The sequence below is a fragment of the Salvelinus namaycush genome, chromosome 29 (assembly GCF_016432855.1).
Source record: "Salvelinus namaycush isolate Seneca chromosome 29, SaNama_1.0, whole genome shotgun sequence".
NCBI lineage: Eukaryota > Metazoa > Chordata > Actinopteri > Salmoniformes > Salmonidae > Salvelinus > Salvelinus namaycush.
The window spans coordinates 7799846-7819846 of record NC_052335.1 but is presented as its reverse complement, the minus strand read 5'-3'; the positions used below and the strand labels follow the sequence as shown (position 1 = coordinate 7819846).

The 20001-nt window shown below is 41.5% G+C and overlaps 1 protein-coding gene across 1 annotated transcript; it reads left to right on the top strand.

The window, feature by feature from the left end:
* Positions 1-13122: 13122 nt before the first annotated feature.
* On the top strand, positions 13123-19500 carry LOC120024537 (splicing factor 3B subunit 6). The gene is made up of 4 exons (XM_038968815.1): positions 13123-13256; positions 15782-15900; positions 16045-16183; positions 19093-19500. Exons 1-4 carry the CDS (start codon positions 13227-13229, stop codon positions 19180-19182), a joined length of 378 nt encoding a protein of 125 aa, XP_038824743.1. The 5' UTR covers positions 13123-13226; the 3' UTR covers positions 19183-19500.
* Positions 19501-20001: the final 501 nt, after the last annotated feature.

The window sequence follows — 20001 nt, the reverse complement described above, 5'->3', positions numbered from 1 at the left end:
ATTATATCTGTGAGTAAAACAGAACTCATTTTGCAGCAAACTTCCTGACAGGAAGTGGAAAATCTGAAATCGATGCACTCTTCTAGGGGCTGCCTATTAAAGTCCTTGTTATTTATTAGTTTAGATGCACTTCATACGTCTTCCACTAGATGTCGACAAGCAGTGAGAGAAGAAATTGAGTGTGTAACTTGATCTGGACTCGAATCATAGCTCTTGGCATGACGTGTCACCAGTTTCCTGTTTTCTGGAGAGCGCGAGGAGGGACATGGATTTGCCTTCTGATAAGCTGCCGTTATGGACGACTAATATCTCCGGCTTTGATTTTATTTGATACATGTGACAATATCATCGTAAAGTATGTTTTTTCAATATAGTTTAATCAGATTATTGACATTTTTTCGGGAGTTTTGCCGTGTTCCGTTCTCTTCCGTTTGTTGACATGGAGAGATTCGCGCCACTTGGCAAGTGTGCTTGCTAAATCGAGAGGGAAAAAGGCCGTTCTAAATCCAAACAACGATTGTTCCCGACAAAGGACCCCTTGTACAACATTCTGATGAAAGATCGTCAAAAGTAGGACCCATTTTATGATGCTATTTCATATATCTGTCGAACATGTTGTGCTAGTCGTTTGCGCCCAGCTTTTGGGTACTCTCTCGCTATACCTAAGCTGGATGTCGTAATGAAGTTATTTTTAGAATTCCAACACGGCGATTGCATTAAGAACTAGTGTATCTATCATTTCCTATACAACATGTATTTTTTAGTTATGTTTATGATTAGCTATTTGTTCAGAAAAAGTGTCAGAAAAATATCCGGACGTTGTGGGAAAAAGATGCTACTTTAGCACAATGTATAACCACTGATTTCAGCTCTAAATATGCACATTTTCGAACAAAACATAAGTGTATGTATAACCTGATGTTATAGGACTGTCATCTGATGAAGCTTATCAAGGTTAGTCAAATTATATATCTTTTGCTGGTTTGTTACGATCGCTAACTTTTGCTACTGGGGAAGGGCTTGTGTTTCTGGCTATTGTGGTAAGCTAATATAACGCTATATTGTGTTTTCGCTGTAAAACACTTAAGAAATCGGAAATATTGGCTGGAATCACAAGATGCCTGTCTTTCATTTGCTGCACACCATGTATTTTTCAGAAATATTTTATGATGAGTATTTAGGTATTTGAAGTTGGTGTCTGTAATTATTATGGCTGCTTTCGGTGCAATTTCTGATTGTAGCTGCAATGTAAACTATGATTTATACCTGAAATATGCACATTTTTCGAACAAAACATAGATTTATTGAATAACATGTTATAAGACTGTCATCTGATGAAGTTGTTTGTTGGTTAGTTTGGTTGGTTCTTGGTTAGTTAGGTTGGCTTTGTGCATGCTACCTGTGCTGTGAAAAATGTCTGTCCTTTTTTGTATTTGGTGGTGAGCTAACATAAATATACGTGCTGTTTTCGCTGTAAAACATTTTAAAAATCGGACATGTTGGCTGGATTCACAAGATGTGTACCTTTCATTTGCTGTATTGGACTTGTTAATGTGTGAAAGTTAAATATTTCTAAAAATATATATTTTGAAAACGTGCTAGTGCTTTATTTTTGAAACACTGGCAAAATTACAAAAACATTTTGAACATATCAATCTTGCAGTGTTCCATAAATGCACTAGACTGGTACAAAAGCCCTGGATGAAAGAGTTCTGTTTAGAACTACTGAAACAAATATCAACAACCATCCTAAAATCGTGTTGTTATTTTACCGAATGTCCATAGCACCAAATAGTTGAGAAAAATTGACAATCCCCAAGGCATTTCTGATCAGCAGCCGAATAGCTAACTTGAGCCAAATGAGGTGAAGTCTGATTGTCATGATCACATACCGAAACAATCTTCTTTAGTACAGAGTAGATCCTCCTATAATGGAATAGAACATTATTAGTATCATTCAAAGTTTGATTCTTGTAAAAAAATAAAAAAATATATGTAAGATGCAACTCTACTAGTCGAAGAGTTCTATTACCTTGTCCTGTGTGGAAGCACTGGATGTAAGTCTCAGCTCCCTGTTCTCTGGACACTGCAACATTTACATTGTCATCAATACGTACACAGAAATACAACAGCCTGAAATGTACCAAAAGGTTTCATATTCTCACTAGATGTATATGCAGACATTCTATGAATCCGTAAGATGTCATCGTATACCTAAACAGTCTTCATTAGGACGAGATGTTGATTCCCCAGGTAGATCATCCTATAAATGAACAGAATATCACAAGTGTTCCAGTCAATGAGCATATCTTTATACAACAACTCTCTCTCTAGATTACTACTTCAAATGTCCTTACCTTGTCCTGTGGGACTTGATACAACATCTGCATTGGTAGCTTTCTTCATCTCAGCCCATGGTTTGTAGACACAACTGTAAAAGGGTATTTACAACGATAATTGAAATCAACAAACTATATGAGTGCATTTGTCCCTGTATGGAGTTGGCTGACACCAATCCAATCAGCTGTGATTACATAACTATACAGTCTTCGATGAGACGTATAGTCACTCCAAGACATGAGGTGTCTTCCTCAAGCACGGCATCATCCTAAAATGGAACAGAGCATTTTGAGTATTCATAGTTGAGTTTGATGAAGACAAAGTGAATGGCACTCGTTACAACCAAACTCTTACCTTGTCTGTGTGGGAGCACTTGACACAACCTCCGCATCAGTTGCTGGTTGGATATCAACTAGCTGTTCTGTAAGCACGTCTGGAAGGGCATTGATCATTTACATAAACAGAGTGCATTTTGTTGTTGTTTGCATTTGACTAAACGTGTCAAATTAACTCTCGCAAGGTGTAGATGAATAGCTCCAGACTGCAACCCTTTAGTCGCATTTTGCAACCCCTTGACTTGGCTGTGCGAGTAAAAAAATATATATTGGTCGCACTGGTGCGAGCTGCACGTTCTACCTGGCCCCCTCAATCAAAACATCCTATTTATTGGGAGGATAAAACCATGAATTTGTTCAAAAGTAAAGTAATAAAAGAGTATGCCCGTCAGCTGTGCTTGCCTTGCTGAGACCGGCTGCTGTAATGAGCGAGCCTTTCACACTCACTCTCCCCCCTTGTGATTATATAATATTTCAATATGCAATTGCAGAAAAACAACATCTTTGGAAGCAACTAGTTGTCCGTATCAAAGAGGGGAGATTATCAGTTTTTAGTAGGTATAATTGTTATTTCTCAACGATCCTTATTGAACTCAAAACACAATGTTTTACAATCAACATACACTACATGACCAGAAGTATGTGGACATCTGCTCGTCGAACATCTTATTCCGAAATCATGATCATTAATATGGAGTTGGTCCCCAATTTGTTGCTATAACAGCTTCCACTCTTCTGGCAAGGCTTTCCACTAGATGTTTGAACATTGCTGCGGGGACTTGCTTCCATTCAGCCACAAGAGCATTAGTGCTCTGATGTTGGGCGATTAGGCCTGGCTCACAGTCAGCGTTCCAATTCATTCCAAAAGTGTTTTATGGGGTTGAGGTCAGAGCTCTGTGCAGGCCAGTCAAGTTCCTCCACACCGATCTCGATAAACCATTTCTGTATGGTCTTCACTTTGTGCACGGGGGCATTGTCATGCTGAAACAAAGTTGGAAGCACAGAAACGTCTAGAATGTCATTGTGTGCTGTAGCATTAAGATTTCCCTTCACTGGATCTAAGGGGCCTAGCCCGAACCATGAAAAACAGCCCAGACCATTATTCCTCCTACACCAAACTTTACAGTTAATACTATGCAATCGGGCAGGTAGCGTTCTCCTGGCATCCGCCAAACCCAGATTCGTCCATCAAACTGCCAGATTGTAAAGCGTGATTCATCATTCCAGAGAACGCGTTTCCACTGAGTCCAATGGCGCCGATTTTTATACCACTCCAGCCGACGCTTGGCATTGCGCATGGTGAGGCTTGTGTGCGGCTGCTCAGCCATGGAAACACATTTCATGAAGCTCCCGACGAACAGTTCTTGTGCTGACGTTTGAACATATTGGTACATATGCAGAAACACACATGAAATGGGATGTCATGCAAAAACAGGTAAAAATATATAATCTGCCTAAATATATCATCAAAGGTGTATCATCAAAAGTTGTACACAACAAATAGGCAAAACACCAAATCAACAGATAAGCATATCAAATGCCTTTAGTGATGGAGAACGTCATTTGCCTAGTTTGAGAGCTCTTGCCAAGAATGATATTTGGTGTCTGGTAGTGTGGTTTGTTGCTTTCAACTCCTGAGAGCATGCTGTTGATGTGTACGCAATTGGTGCAGAGAACTTGTGTGATCGTGCAGGAGCCCAAGTTGTAGGAAGTGCCAATGATGTGGCAGCAGCGTCTCTGAATGCCGTCCAAGTCCCTGGAGAGACAAGAGACTTGATTCCACTCAATGATATGTTCTGTTGACATGTAGACTATGTCACTTGATTTATTTCTGTCCTGTACACTACTTAAAGAAAAGTAAAATGTACACAGAAATAGAGGAAGGAAGGAATACCATTTCTGATTAACTAATCAAATTAATATGACCATAGTAGCCTTTCCTGCAGTCAAATGACTACTGGCCTCATGGTTGTAATGTTATCAATATTTTTAATCATTTCATAATTCATGTATATAAAGTCTAATATTAGCATGCAAACTCATAATTGAATACATTTCAACTTTATATCTGACATGGTACAGGTGTTTTCTTTTTTTCAGCACATAACCATATGTGTAAGGAGTATACTTTGAAACATCAAGGCTAGTACACAGCTCACTGAGGTGTGAAATAATGGGCAGTGGTGTGAAGTACTTAAGTAGTACTTTAAAGTATTTTTACTTAAGTCGTTTTGGGGGGTATTTTTACTTTACTATTTATATTTTTTACTACTTTTACTTTTACATCACGACATTCCAAAATAAAATTATGTAATTTTTGTGCGATACATTTTCCCTGACACCCAAAAGTACTTGTTACATTTTGAATGCTTAGCAGGACTGAAAACTGGTCCAATCCACACACTTATCAAGAGAACTTCCCTGGCCATCTCTACTGCCTCTGATCTGGCGGACTCACTCATGTCTGAGTGTTGAAGTGTGCCCCTGGCTATCTGTAAATAAATTATAAAACGAGAAAATGGTGCCGTCTGGTTTGCGTAATATAAGGAATGTGAAATGATTCATACTTTTACTTTTAGTTTTGATACTTAAGTATATTTTAGCAATTACATTTACTTTTGATACTTAAGTATATTTAAAACCAAATACTTTTAGACTTTTACTCAGGTAGTATTTTACTGGGTGACTTTCACTTTTACTTGAGTCATTTTCTATGAAGGTATCTTTAATTTTACTCAAGTATGTCAATTGGGTACTTTTCCCACCACTGGTAACTTCTGAGCAGAAAGTGGAATGACCGGATTAAAAAAAAAGGTCTAGGGCAAAACTTTTTTTGCACTTGGCCACAAATATTTATCACCACCCCACTCCATAGGGGGGCAGCGGCATCATCAAAGCATAAATAAGATAGTTATTATCATCATCAATATATTTAGCAAATTGACAACATTGAGAAAGTCCTTATACCCTACACAAATCTAGGTCCTACACAAATCATGTAATTTCATTTTTTAAGATGTTGGATGTAAAACCTAGGATACGAATAATTGTATATATTATAATGGACATGTTGATCTGGACTCTGGGGCCAAATAGGGGTCTTTGTATATCAGTTTTAATCAAGAGGTATTGCTAGCTAGCAGGTGTGTGTTTTCATTGGAATGACAAGTACTGACTTTGGATTGTTTTTCACCAAAAGTGACCCAAGGCTATGCATGCAGAGTTGGCAGTGAGCCAGTGTTTTCATTGCTCAGGAGGATACTTCTGAAGTAAGGAGTGGGCTGTACTCTGTGGGGAGCTCAAACTTCGTCACTGAGTCCCACAGTATGAGTCATTAATACCCATAAAAAGTAGTGGTCAAGCACGGAAATGGTTCCAATAGTTTTTCCACAATTCGTTTTATCCACTGTGGCTTTTAGAAACTATTTCAAATAAGGGCTTGTTTTGTGTAGGCTTACCCTGGCGTGACATTTTGATAACCTTGTAAATCTCTCTCGGACAAGGTGACTTATCAATATTTTCGCCTGTATTTACCCCCCAAAAATGAAATGCTAATTAGCGGCTAATATGGCTATCATACAGAACTACAAATTCTTGTCTCAAGCTTCTTGTCACTTACCAGGGCCATGATGGACAAGGCAAATGTAAGAATCTCTGGATGAACTATCTAATGTTAGCTAAATTTAGTAAATCATAATTTGGCAAAAGTTATTTTAAATTGACAATTATGTGAACTGTCTGGGCTAGTTTTAATTTCTAATACATGTTAGCTAGCTAGCTCATGGTTAGCTAGTTAGCAACATTAGCCTGGCTAGATGGCTAAATTAGCAGTCTCTTTGTCTAGGCATTTAAATGCATGAGTAATTCATAAAACGAGTTCAGATTTCTTTGGCTTTTATAAACCAACAGTCTAACTTGCAAGTTAACTAGCTAGCTAACTTAGATGGTGAAGCAAGGCATTATTGATAATGTTTGTTTGTGTCTGTAGGTGAGGGGTGGGGACCCTACTTCAAGTACTACTTTACTTGTAGCTGTATTATTTGAGTCTGGCTTTTTGGGAGTTCTCAGAGATGGACTGATTAGCAGTGGTGGAAAAAGTACCCAATTGTTATACTTCAGTAAAAGTATAGATACTTTAATAGAAAGCTACTCAAGTAAAAGTGAAAGTCACTCAGTAAAATACTACTTGAGTAAAAGTCAAAAAGTATTTGGTTTTACATTTATTTAATTATCAAAATTAAATGTAATTGCTCAAATATACTTAAGGATCAAAAGTAGAATATAAGTATAACTCATTTCAAATTCCTTATATTAAGCAAAGCAGATAGCACCGTTTTCTTATTTTTAAAATTCACGGATAGCCGGTGGCACACTCCAACACTCAGACATTATTTACAAAAGATGCATTTGTGTTTAGTGAGTCTGCCAGACCATAGGCAGTAGGGATGACCATGTGTTCTCTTGAATAGTGCATGAATTTCACAATTTTCTGTCACGCCCTGGCCTTAGTTATCTTTGTTTTCTTTATTATTTTAGTTAGGTCAGGGTGTGACATGGGGGATGTTTGTGTGTTTTTGTCTCGTCTAGGGTGTTTGTATTGTCTAGGGGGTGTTTGTAGAGTTCATGGGGTTGTGTTCATTGTAGGTGTTTATGTAAGTCTATGGTTGCCTAGATTGGTTCTCAATTAGAGACAGCTGTCTATCGTTGTCTCTGATTGGGAGCCATATTTAGGCAGCCATAGTCATTAGGTAGGTAGGTTGTGGGTGATTGTCTATGTCTAAGTTGCCAGTGTCTGCACTTATTTGTTTTGTATAGCTTCACTTTTGTAGTTTTGTTTATGTGTTCTTCAGTACGTCGCTTAAATAAATAGATTATGTATTCACTTCACGCTGCGCCTTGGTCCTCTTCTCTTTCACGTTACGACGATCGTGACATTTTCTAAATGTACCAGGTACTTTGCGTTGTCAGGGAAAATGTATGGAGTAAAAAGTACAACATTTTCCTTAGGAATGTAGTGAAATAAAAGTAAAAGTTGTCAAAAATATAATTAGTAAAGTGAAGTACAGTTACCCCCAAAAAACGACTTAAGTAGTACTTTAATAAAGTATGTTTAGTTCAGTACTATACACCACTGTCTCATTGACCTCGTAGAAAAACTCCTTGCTTGGTTGGAGAAAAAAATAAAAACGCCATCTGCTGGAGGGAGGTAGATGTTCCGCCGAGTTGGGCCTCTCTCTTCCTCTTCCTCTCTGTCTGTATTGATGGTGCGTTCAAGACAACATTTTTTTAGGAATGTAGTGAAGTAAAAGTAAAAGTAGTCAAAAATATAAGTAGTAAAGTACAGAAACACCAAACAAATACTTAAGTAGTACTTTTACACCACTGCTGATTAGCATCTTTTAATTTGACATTTTATTTATTTAACTAGGCAAATCAGTTAAGAACAAATTCTTATTTACAATGACGGCCTACACCGGCCAAACCCGGACGACGCTGGGCCAATTGTGCGCCGCCCTATGGGACTCCCAATCACGGCCGGTTATAATACAGCCTGGATTCAAACCAGGGTGTCTGTAGTGATGCCTCAAACACTTAGCTGCAGTGCCTTAGACCGCTGCGCCACTCAGGATGCCCAAAAGTAAGTCAACAGTGTACTTACTTTACTGCGGGAAAACATTGATATGTTTGCTGTAAAGCTCTGGACAGCAGATCATTAGTATAGCTGGTAGGCAAGGTTATGTAACCTTATTTAGTCCTACCTGCTACGGTGGGATTTAAATGAATTGTTATTCACACATTTGTTTTTAAGGTAGAATTACTGTCATGTTAATGATGCCAAATTGCTAACCTTATTTGCACCTTCTCTATTCCAGAACCAATGGGTGTCCGCGAGTCTTATCACCTCTCAATTAGGTAAGCTGTTTCAACCTGGAACACTATTATTCTGCTTTGGTCTGTTTCAGACATTGGAGGAAGTCCTGAAGAGCAGGAGTTTTGTCCCAGGCCAACTCTAACACCTGACTTAAATAATGAACATACCGAATCACGGCGATATAGGGGTGTATTTATATATAATGCAAGCTCCACTCTCAAATTGAAGTTTAACTTGTTGATATAAAATAAAACAACTTTTCTGTTAAAAATAAAGAAATAAATTAAACAGATCTGATCCCTACACAGGCTCAAGGGGAACCTGGGATAGCGGGTCTTCCAGCACCAGTACCCCTTTCAAGTCTTCAGATGTAAAAACGTCCCAAAAACTTTTCTGCCGCAGCCACAATAATATCCAGTTTCTTCGACTTCTTTGAGACTTGTGCTGTACAGTTTATAATTGTGGCAATGAACGCAACAAAATCCACCTTTTTAACACACCTTATCTTTTGTCTGACAGCAAACATTTACTACAGTCTGTGGTGTATCCACTACCATATCTTCACTAGCATCACTTATTTTCTCAATTATTTTAATCACCTCCGCATAGGAGATTCGATTGACCGCTCTAACTGTTGCCGCCACAATCTCCTTCACCCTTACCGGGCACTCCAGGAACTCAGGATCATGATCCCCACCACAATTGCAACACCGTCGTCCTTCTACACACCGTTCTTCAGTATATTCTGTTCGTCTGCACACACTTGAAACATGGCCAAATCCTTTACAATTCTTACACTGCAGTGGTTTGAAAACGAAAGCTCTTACGCCGTATCTTACATAACCAAGCTTCACATGGGTAGGTATTTGCTCTTTATCAAAAAACAACAGAACAGACAGACTTTCTTATTTTTCTCCATTCGCCCAGCGGGTCAGACGCCAGAAACCAACCACACCAGGAATTCTCTTCAGGTATTCAACCTGAACATCCGTCGTCACCCCTGAGATGACTCCTTTTATGTGTGTGTAACGGATGTGAAATGGCTAGCTAGTTAGCGGGTACGCGCTACTAGCGTTTCAAGCAGTTACGTCACTTGCTCTGAAACCTAGAAGTAGTGTTGCCCCTTGCTCTGCAAGGGCCGCGGCCTTTGTGGAGCGATGGGTAACGATGCTTCGTGGGCGACCGTTGTTGATGTGTGCAGAGGGTCCCTGGTTCCCACCTCGGGCGAGGGGACGGTTTAAAGTTCTACTGTTACATGTGCTCTACTCCGAAGTTCAAAACACAAAACTTCTGTTGTCCGGATTCTTTTGAGGACCACTGCAATCATCCTCAGCTCTTCAGAAATACACTCCTGGTCACGCTGACAGACTCCACTTTTCCAAGCGCATAGTTCACCATTTTCGACACCTCAAATGGGTTTCCCACGTGCATCCTTAACTCAATAAACGCCGCAAAAAAAATAAAAAATAAAACGCATCCCAACAAGAAGCGATTCATTATCATTTACACATGTATCCTCTACTCCAATTTTAGCCAATTTCCTTTTTGTTCCAGTTTTCGTTACTACTACTACTACCAAATTTACTTGACGCGCTGCTTAATTTGAACTCAGCATCCACTTCTGCCAACTTCCACCACTCGTGCTCTGATCCGGTAGCTGCCTTTAGGTTCCTCTCCATCTGTAGGCTATTGTACTGGCCTGTGTGGTAAAGTCTTTCATATGTGTAGTAGTTTGTTGCATCATATTGCTTAGTTTATCATTTGTGTCAGCTTTGAGTTCAATCTAAGCCACAGATCATTAACTTCCTCCATTTTGTACTTGACCTCTATCGACGCAGACCCGAATTCATTCAAGCAGCACTTTGAGAGCAAGCATCCCAAGTCTACAATGGTCCCAGTACTGGTTGATGTGCAAGCCTAAGTGACCACACACAAATGTACCTACAGCTGGGGTAAGATTCTTCCATCATTCACACACACAGTAGACATAGTGTAAACCACCATGTTGTCAACAAAAGGCTGTCCTCAATGCTTAAGTTGTATTGCCTATGGCTCAATTTGTGGATATGCTGTGATCACTCATCGTCTTTAATGTTGTGATTCACTGTCACGACGTCCGCCGAAGTTGGTCCCTCTCCTTGTTCGGGCGGCGTTCGGCGGTCGACGTCACCGGCTTTCTAGTCGCCACCGATCCATGTTTCATTTTCGTTTGGTTTTGTCTTCATTATTACACCTGATTTCTGATTCCATTAATTATGTTCCTTATTTAATCCCCTGGCTTCCCTCTCTGTTTTGTGTGTTATTGTTTGTCATGTGGGTTCGTGTTCTTGTGCTTTGGATTTTTGTGTTATTATTCTTTCATTTTTTGAGTAAACTGTCGGACTATACTCATCTCTGTGTCCTGCGCCTGACTCCACCTTTATCCATTTCACCAACACCCTCACAGACCCACGATTTGAATGCTGCAACTGAGACGGAATGACATCGAGGGACACACGCGAGACCCCGAGTATGACTGAACATGGGCCGGATATTTGTGATAACGACCTAAAAGAGGTGCAGAAGCACACCAGCACCCCATTTTATGTGTATTCCATGGCCAACCATCTCTCTAATTACCCCTTATTCCACACTGTAGCACTCACTTCGGTAATCATGAAGCGCTTTGAGAGGCTGGTTATGGCACACATTAATTCCACCATCCCAGCCACTCTAGACCCACTCCAATTTGCATACCGCCCTAACAGATCCATAGACGACGCAATCTCAATTGCTCTCCCTCAACCACCTAGATAAGAGGAATACCTATGTGAGAATGCTGTTCATTGACCACAGCTCAGCATTCAACACCATTGTCCCCTCCAAGCTCGTCATCAAGCTTAGTACTCTGGTTCTGAAAGCCTCCCTCTGCAACTGGATCCTGGACTCCCTGACATCACTTCCTTCACGCTGACACAGGGGTGTGTGCTTAGTCCTCTCCTGTACTCCCTGTTCACCCACGACTGCGTGGCCATGCACTAGTCCAGCACCATCAAGTTCGCTGACAACTCGACGGTGGAAGGCCTGACCAGGCCTACAGGGGCAAGGTCAGTGACCTGGCAGTGTGGTGCTGGAGCAACAACCTCTCCCTCAATGTCAGCAAGACCAAGGAGCTGATCGTGGACTACAAGAAACGGAGGTGAGCACGCCCCCATCCACATCGACGGGGCGGCAGTGGAGCAGGTAGGTACTGCTACTCTCTGTTTATCATATATACATAGTCCCTTTAACCATATTTTCATGTACATACTATGTCAATCAGCCCGACTAACCAGTGCCTGTATGTAGCCTCGCTACTGTATATAGCCTCGCTAGTGTTATTTTTCACTGTCTTTTTACTGTTGTTTTTATTTCTTTACTTACCTATTGTTCACCTAATACCTTCTTCTTCTTTTTTTAATTGCACTGTTGGTTAGATCCTGTAAGTAAGCATTTCACTGTAAGGTCTACACACCTGTTGTATTCGGCGCACATGACAAATAAACTTTGATTTGATTTGAGATAGTTTCAAGTTCCTCTGCGTCCAAATCACTAAAGACTTAAAATGGTCCAACGCAACAGTCATGAAGAAGGCGCGACAGTGCCTCTTCTCCCTTAGGAGGTTGAAAAAGTTTGGCATGGTCCCTCAAATCCTCAAAAGGTTCTACAGCTGTACCATTGAGAGCATATTAACTGACTGCATCAGTGCTTGGTATGGCACTAGCAACGCCCTTAATCGCATGGTGCTACAGAGCTGGAATGGCGCTACAGTGCAGACAGTCCAGTACATCACTGGGGCCGAGCTCCGTGCCATCCAGGACCTCTATATCAGGCGGTGTGAAAAGAAGGCCCGGAAAATCGTTAAAGACAACCACCCAAGCCATAGACGATTTTGTCTGCTGCCGCATGGCAAGAGGTACCGGTGCATCAAGTCTGACACCAACAGGCTCTTGAACAGCTTATATCCCCAAACTATACGACTGATACAGTAAATAGCTACACAGACTTTCTGAGTTAACCTTGTATGTTTATTGACCTTTTATTTCAGTTATTGCACTGTCTCTATGCACACTCACAGGACCCTACACACTCACACACACTGTCAATCAAGTGAACTGGATACCCTCATTGTGAAGAAGGTGGATTTTGTGGAATTTATAGCCACAGTGATTAATTGTACAGCACAAGTGTCTAAGAAGTCCAAGAAACTGAAGTCCAAAAAGACTTTATATCTGCAGCCAAAAAGTTTTTGGGGCTCCAAGACTTCATGGTAGAAGCACAAAAAGGACTATTGTCGCTAGGAAATGTTCTGCCCTCACAGGAGGCTTCTGATCCTGATTAGAATGAGATTTTTACAGAAAAGCAGGTTCATTTTGTTTAGTTAATGAATGTTTTGGTAGTTTGTATCCTATTTTATTTATTTTTACCCAAATGTTTTCCTTTTTGGGACCCTTATTATTCACAGTAGGTGGCGGAATGCACATGTAATTGTTGCGAACGCCATTATACCATAGAAGAAGAAGCAGAAGAATCATCATCATCAGCAGAAGAATCGTCTGGAAACGGAAATACGTAAACAAGCTGCGTCTGTCCGTGTTGTGTCGACGACCAAAGCAGTACGCAATTTTTGTTCTTATAACAGTTTGTACAGATATACAACCATGGCTATGCAAGCAGCTAAACGAGCTAATGTAAGTTCACATGTATTATATTTTTTGTGTTCAAATGATAGCTACAATCAACCGAGTCAGGTTTACTATCTAGAAATACAGAACTAGCGTGGTAGCTGGATGGCTGACGACGCGTACTGTTAGCTAGCTCGCTAACTTAGCTAAAGACGTTAGCTAGCCACGTTAACGTTATTAAGAAACGCTAAATAAAGGCGGATGGCTTCATCGATTAATTTGTATTTTATGAAGACGTTAACTATAGAACACAACTTAAACGTATTTTTTCGTAGGGAAATGATAGCGTGCCATTTTTACTGAAGTCTCGAGCTAGAAAGCTAACTATGCGAGTTGACTAGCTAACGTTAGTTAACGTTAGCTAGTAACGTTGGTAGCTTGCTTGCAACTGCGTAACTAACGTTAGTAACGTTGACATTACTGTTTATAACTTGGCACAGTTGTTGATACTTATTTTACTTGATTTGGTTATAAATAAAGCCCCGTTTGCACCGGCACTTAAAATTAGAGCTGGCTCGAATGTAATTCTCAAATTTGAGCTGGGTCGAGGGAAACGCAGGCCTGCACAGCCCGGTTTCACAACTGGTGTCAGCTCAATTAGAATTCGGGCTGGTGACGCCTTTATTATGCTACCACCAAGCGGATCACTGCTGGATGCGCCACAGCGGTCTAAGGCACTGCATCTCAGTGCTAGAGGTGTCACTACATACCCTGGTTCGATTCCAGGCAGTATCAAAATTGGCCCAGCACCATCCAGGGTAGGCCGTCATAGTAAATTAGAGTTTGTTCTTAAATACCGTGCCTAGTTAAATAAAACTAGTGGTGCATGACCCCGACCCTTGTGATTGGAGTCGTAGGAGTCAACTCTGGCTCTACTCCCTAAGTGTGCTGAAACAATGCACACACAATACACCATCTCATTAGTCCTACTAGGAAGACTACATTTGCATTCTAGTGGACTGACATGAGCATGATGCTGCCCGTTTGCCTAAAAAAGGCCTATTTTTTAATATAGAAGGTGATGTGTGAACTAGAATATTACAGTGTTATTTCTGCTGTGTGAACCCTTGACGGATCCCATTGGATGATGCGTGCACTCTACGCTGATAAGCCTATTCTTTTCCATGTTATAGCCTTGTCCAGACAGGCATTACTAGAGATGTTGGTTCTGTCATTATTATCCAAGCATGTGCGTTATTCCAGCCGATGATTCACACAGGATTTGTTTTTCCAAAATGCCCCTTGTAATTATTTTTTTTCAAATTGAATTGACTCTTATAACAGAAGCCTGGAGGTTATTGTAGGCGTGAAGATATTTCAACGTCATGTCTAGATGATAATAGGCTACACTGATAACTCGTGCTTAGCTGCCTTATGTATAGTTCTCCCATAATATTTACGTTGATGAAGTGTGCTCATAATCATTATTTTAGCGATCCATCCATGGTAGATGTCCTTCCTGATAACAATGCCCCACATCCTGCTGATTTGAGCTTCTGAACTGCATTTGCACTTGACTATGTTTATGGATGAGAAAGTGAACTTGCCATTTCCAACTTTTAGCGGGGATGCTGCTTTGCGATCTATTGCCTAGGACATTGCTCTCCAACCCTGTTCGTGGAGAGCTACCATCCTGTAGGTTTTCACTCCAACCCTAATCTGGCGCATCTGATTCAACAATTAGCTGGTTGATAAACTGAATTAGGTTAGTTACAACTTGGGTTGAAGTGAAAACCTACAGTAAGGTAACTCTCCAGGAACAGGATTGGTGAGCCCTGACCTAGGACATCAACAGCCATCCAGGGTTTCATTAAATAAGCTATAGGCAATACTTTTTATTTCACATTTAGGCCTAATTAAACTGATGCATTTGGCAATCTTCAACTTCACTGGCTCTATGCAGAATAGTTTAACCATTCTCTTTGAAAGCCTAATATATACTTTTGGTGAATTTACGAGACGTTGCTAAATATAGATTACCAAGATATCGTCTATGCGCACGGGTCTGACTCTGCCTGGCCTGATCCGCTCTTCCTCGCCTGCTCCTCTTTCTCTCCACTATAAAGAACGCTAGTGTGTGTTTGATCTTAGGTCTGTTGCGTGTAGAATAGCTCTGCCTACTCATTGATAGCCCCTACTTTAGTGAACTTGCGTGAGACATTGCAAGCCAAGAAATACAGCATTGCGATAGAACTGTCCATTGGTAATCAAAAGATGTAGGCTGTCTGCCTACTTGACTGGTGGCCGACAAGCCTGGCTGTGCCCCTCCAATCTTTCTGTCCCTCGCTAGCTCGCTCTTTCTTTGCGGTCCTGGTGAGGGTGAATTAAATTCTCCAATATCTTGCTAGCTAGCTAGCAATATTAGCGAAGCCAGCTGCAGTCACATATTGGCTACCTATCAACATAACATTTTATTTCTGGAGGCAGTGGAAACGCAATTTGAGCCAGCCCAACCTGGGTTGATTTCAAAGTGCCAATGGAAACATGGCTTAAATGGAGCTTATCAGTTACGAATTCTGTTTCCTTTGCAGATTCGATTACCACCTGAAGTCAACAGAATACTCTACATTAGAAATCTACCATACAAGATCACAGCTGAAGAAATGTACGACATCTTTGGGAAGTATGGACCAATACGACAGATTCGAACGTAAGTTGAAGATTGTGGCTCTGGATGGGATCAGCCCAATTCTAGGGATAATCTTGTGTGTAGTCTGCAGAACTGTGGCAGGTGTTCAACCACAAAGTCTCATCCTTGTCTTCTATGTCTGTCTTGTTGTGCCCTGTTTTTCAGTGGAAACACACCGGAATCAAGAGGGACAGCTTACGTGGTCTACGAGGACATCTTTGATGCCAAGAACGCCTGCGATCACCTGTCTGGATTTAACGTCTGTAACAGATATCTTGTAGTTTTATACTACAATGCAAACAGGGTACGTAGATCTATGTATGATCTATTCTATCAAGAACCTGGCAGAGTGTCTTACCATTGTCGATAAATCATCTCAAAGGGGTATCTAGTTAGGGATTAATAACTTTCATCGCTTTGTAGATAGAGAAATTATACTGAACAAACCGTGTAGGCAATGCTGGTACGTTACATTTGACCCTGTAGGTGTCTGGAGGAAGAGTCCAGCTCTGTGATCATTTTAATTAAACTGAGACAAAGCAATTTGATGTTGCCACGAGCAACAGGATGAACCACAGATATTGCAGACAAGCGATGCGAGATGATGCACTCACACAGAGGACCTGCATGGGTGCGCTACTGCGCTTCACTCTGCTGCAATGTGAAGCTGCGCGACCAATACATCGGCGAAGTTTAGCCTCGCTCTTCGCGCTTGTTATGACCAAAGTTACAACGTACCATCTCCCTAACGTGAGCCGCAGTTTTAACAACTCGCGCTGATCTCTGAGACATGATATACCGCACGCAAAAGGCCAAGGATACCTTGAAGCAGCGTAGTTTTGCCCTTTTAGTCTATTTGTCTTGGCAGCCAGAGCATTGCAGAGATGTAGATTCACAGAAACACAATATCAAATATAAATTCACAAATCTCAATAATAGTATAACTAAATAGGAAAATGGCCCTTGGAAAATCCCTTTTGGGGGCGGAGCCTTGCCGGCTTGTCGTGGAGGGTGGGGTTGAGCGCACCCGCTGACCAGAGTGGCCATTTGTGGTGTAATTGTATCAAATGTCCAATGAAATTGGGAGTATAGCAAGTGAAGTGATCAATACAGCTAGCTAGATCATCCCATGTAGAATGCACTTTGTCTTTTTTTAAATACACGCCTAAAATGTGACACTGAACCTTTCAACGTGTGCAAGCCAGGGTGAGTTGCCATTTTCCTACTATTATATACACTGCTCAAAAAAATAAAGGGAACACTAAAATAACACATCCTAGATCTGAATGAATGAAATATTCTTATTAAATACTTTTTTTTTTACATAGTTGAATGTGCTGACAACAAAATCACACAAAAATTATCAATGGAAATCAAATTTATCAACCCATGGAGGTCTGGATTTGGAGTCACACTCAAAATTAAAGTGGAAAACCACACTACAGGCTGATCCAACTTTGATGTAATGTCCTTAAAACAAGTCAAAATGAGGCTCAGTAGTGTGTGTGGCCTCCACGTGCCTGTGTGACCTCCCTACAACGCCTGGGCATGCTCCTGATGAGGTGGCGGATGGTCTCCTGAGGGATCTCCTCCCAGACCTGGACTAAAGCATCCGCCAACTCCTGGACAGTCTGTGGTGCAACGTGGCATTGGTGGATGGAGCGGGACTTGATGTCCCAGATGTGCTCAATTGGATTCAGGTCTTGGGAACGGGCGGGCCAGTCCATAGCATCAATGCCTTCCTCTTGCAGGAACTGCTGACACACTCCAGCCACATGAGGTCTAGCATTGTCTTGCATTAGGAGGAACCCAAGGCCAACCGCACCAGCATATGGTCTCACAAGGGGTCTGAGGATCTCATCTCGGTACCTAATGGCAGTCAGGCTACCTCTGGCGAGCACATGGAGGGCTGTGCGGCCCCTCAAAGAAATGCCACCCCACACCATGACTGACCCACCGCCAAACCGGTCATGCTGGAGGATGTTGCAGGCAGCAGAACGTTCTCCACGGCGTCTCCAGACTCTGTCACGTCTGTCACATGTGCTCAGTGTGAACCTGCTTTCATATGTGAAGAGCACAGGGCGCCAGTGGCGAATTTGCCGATCTTGGTGTTCTCTGGCAAATGCCAAACGTCCTGCACGGTGTTGGGCTGTAAGCACAACCCCCACCTGTGGACGTCGGGCCCTCATACCACCCTCATGGAGTCTGTTTCTGAACGTTTGAGCAGACACATGCACATTTGTGGCCTGCTGGAGGTCATTTTGCAGGGCTCTGGCAGTGCTCCTCCTTGCACAAAGGGGGAGGTAGCGGTCCTGCTGCTTGGTTGTTGCCCTCCTACGACCTCCTCCACGTCTGCTGATGTACTGGCCTGTCTCCTGGTAGCGCCTCCATGCTCTGGACACTACACTGACAGACACAGCAAACCTTCTTGCCACAGCTCGCATTGATGTGCCATCCTGGATGAGCTGCACTACCTGAGCCACTTGTGTGGGTTGTAGACTCCGTCTCATGCTACCACTAGAGTGAAAGCACCGCCAGCATTCAAAAGTGACCAAAACATCAGCCAGGAAGCATAGGAACTGAGAAGTGGTCTGTGGTCACCACCTGCAGAACCACTCCTTTATTGGGGGTGTCTTGCTAATTGCCTCTAATTTCCACCTGTTGTCTATTCCATTTGCACAACAGCATGTGAAATGTATTGTCAATCAGTGTTGCTTCCTAAGTGGACAGTTTGATTTCACAGAAGTGTGATTGACTTGGAGTTACATTGTGTTGTTTAAGTGTTCCCTTTATTTTTTTGAGCAGTGTATATATTTTAAACAAGGTTACTTACCCGTAAAATGTTTTGCCTTGAGAAAGGTTTAATGTTTACTGATAAAACCAGAGAAAATCGCAGCTATTGCGTCACTGACGTTTGTGGCCACATCTCGTCGCGCTCCCAGTGCAGCACCCTGAGAACCACGTTGACGGAGGTATGACGGTGCGCTCTCGTCACGCTGTCTATGTAGTTTCACTGCTCGTTGTTGTGGAAGTTGGCCCGATATTGCGGTTTACTATGTACATCACTCTACCATTAAGGAGCTAATGCAAGGTAAATGTTGTAATCAATGTAAAAAAAATAAATTGCCTGTCTGATGTGTAAAAAAAACTATGTATAGTTTTGCTCTTGAGCATGTATAATTCATGGTTTCCATTTCACTCTTTCTCTCACAGGCGTTCCAGAAGATGGACACAAAGAAGAAAGAGGAGCAGCTGAAGCTTCTGAAGGAGAAATACGGCATCAACACAGATCCCCCAAAATAGACTCACCTTCTTCCCCTCTTCCCCATTGTCCTTCCCTGGTACAGAATGTGCATTTTGAAAAGTGTGAAATTGTTTGTCGCAAAATTTAGCATGCCGATATTTTCTACTTTTGTTAGATTTCATTGCGTTTGGCAGGCTTGTTTGTCTTTTTACTTAATTTGTTTGTGGTGCATATTGAACACATACCATCTCTGAAAAATCTTCCACAAAATGTATGCATCAAAAATCTATTCATACAAATTCACTTTTAGATTTCAGATTCTGTCAAATAAATGTATTTCGGTAAAATTGTCCTTTTTATTAAAGCTGCTGGCCATACGTCTTGCATGAATGCACATCTGTTATAGCACTCTTGGTGAAAAAGTAACGAGTTCCAGGTCAAAGTACAGGTATAGGTCACAATCATTGCATACAGGCAGGCACACGACTGCCTGCAGTTCTATTATATACACACAATGCGTGGGGTGTGGTCTTTCACACTATCCTGAACCAGGGATCTTTGCAGTCAGTATTTCACAGTATAACATCAGCCTGTTTTATTTTGTCTCCGCTAACACCGTATTTGTCATGGGGATAGTTCAGCTTGTATTTAGAGAACTGAGATGTTCTGGGAGTTGGTAGATCTATACCCAAGACATCAACAAGAGGACAATCTCTACCATTGGTTTGCCTGTGTCTTCTAATATCACTAACACAAGCGACATCTGGTGGCTATATGCAGTACACTTTCAGAAAACAGCCCATAGTTATTTTATTAGTTTAAATCACAACACGAGTAGTGCAGCCATGTTATCAGGGACACAATACATGCTACATGTA

Bases quoted from the DNA above. Each gene is read 5' to 3' on its own strand.
- LOC120024537 (XM_038968815.1), top strand. From the start codon at position 13,227: ATGGCTATGCAAGCAGCTAAACGAGCTAAT. The intron at 13,257-15,781 runs GTAAGTTCACAT...TTTCCTTTGCAG, and splicing joins AAGCAGCTAAACGAGCTAAT to ATTCGATTACCACCTGAAGT. The intron at 15,901-16,044 runs GTAAGTTGAAGA...CCTGTTTTTCAG, and splicing joins CCAATACGACAGATTCGAAC to TGGAAACACACCGGAATCAA.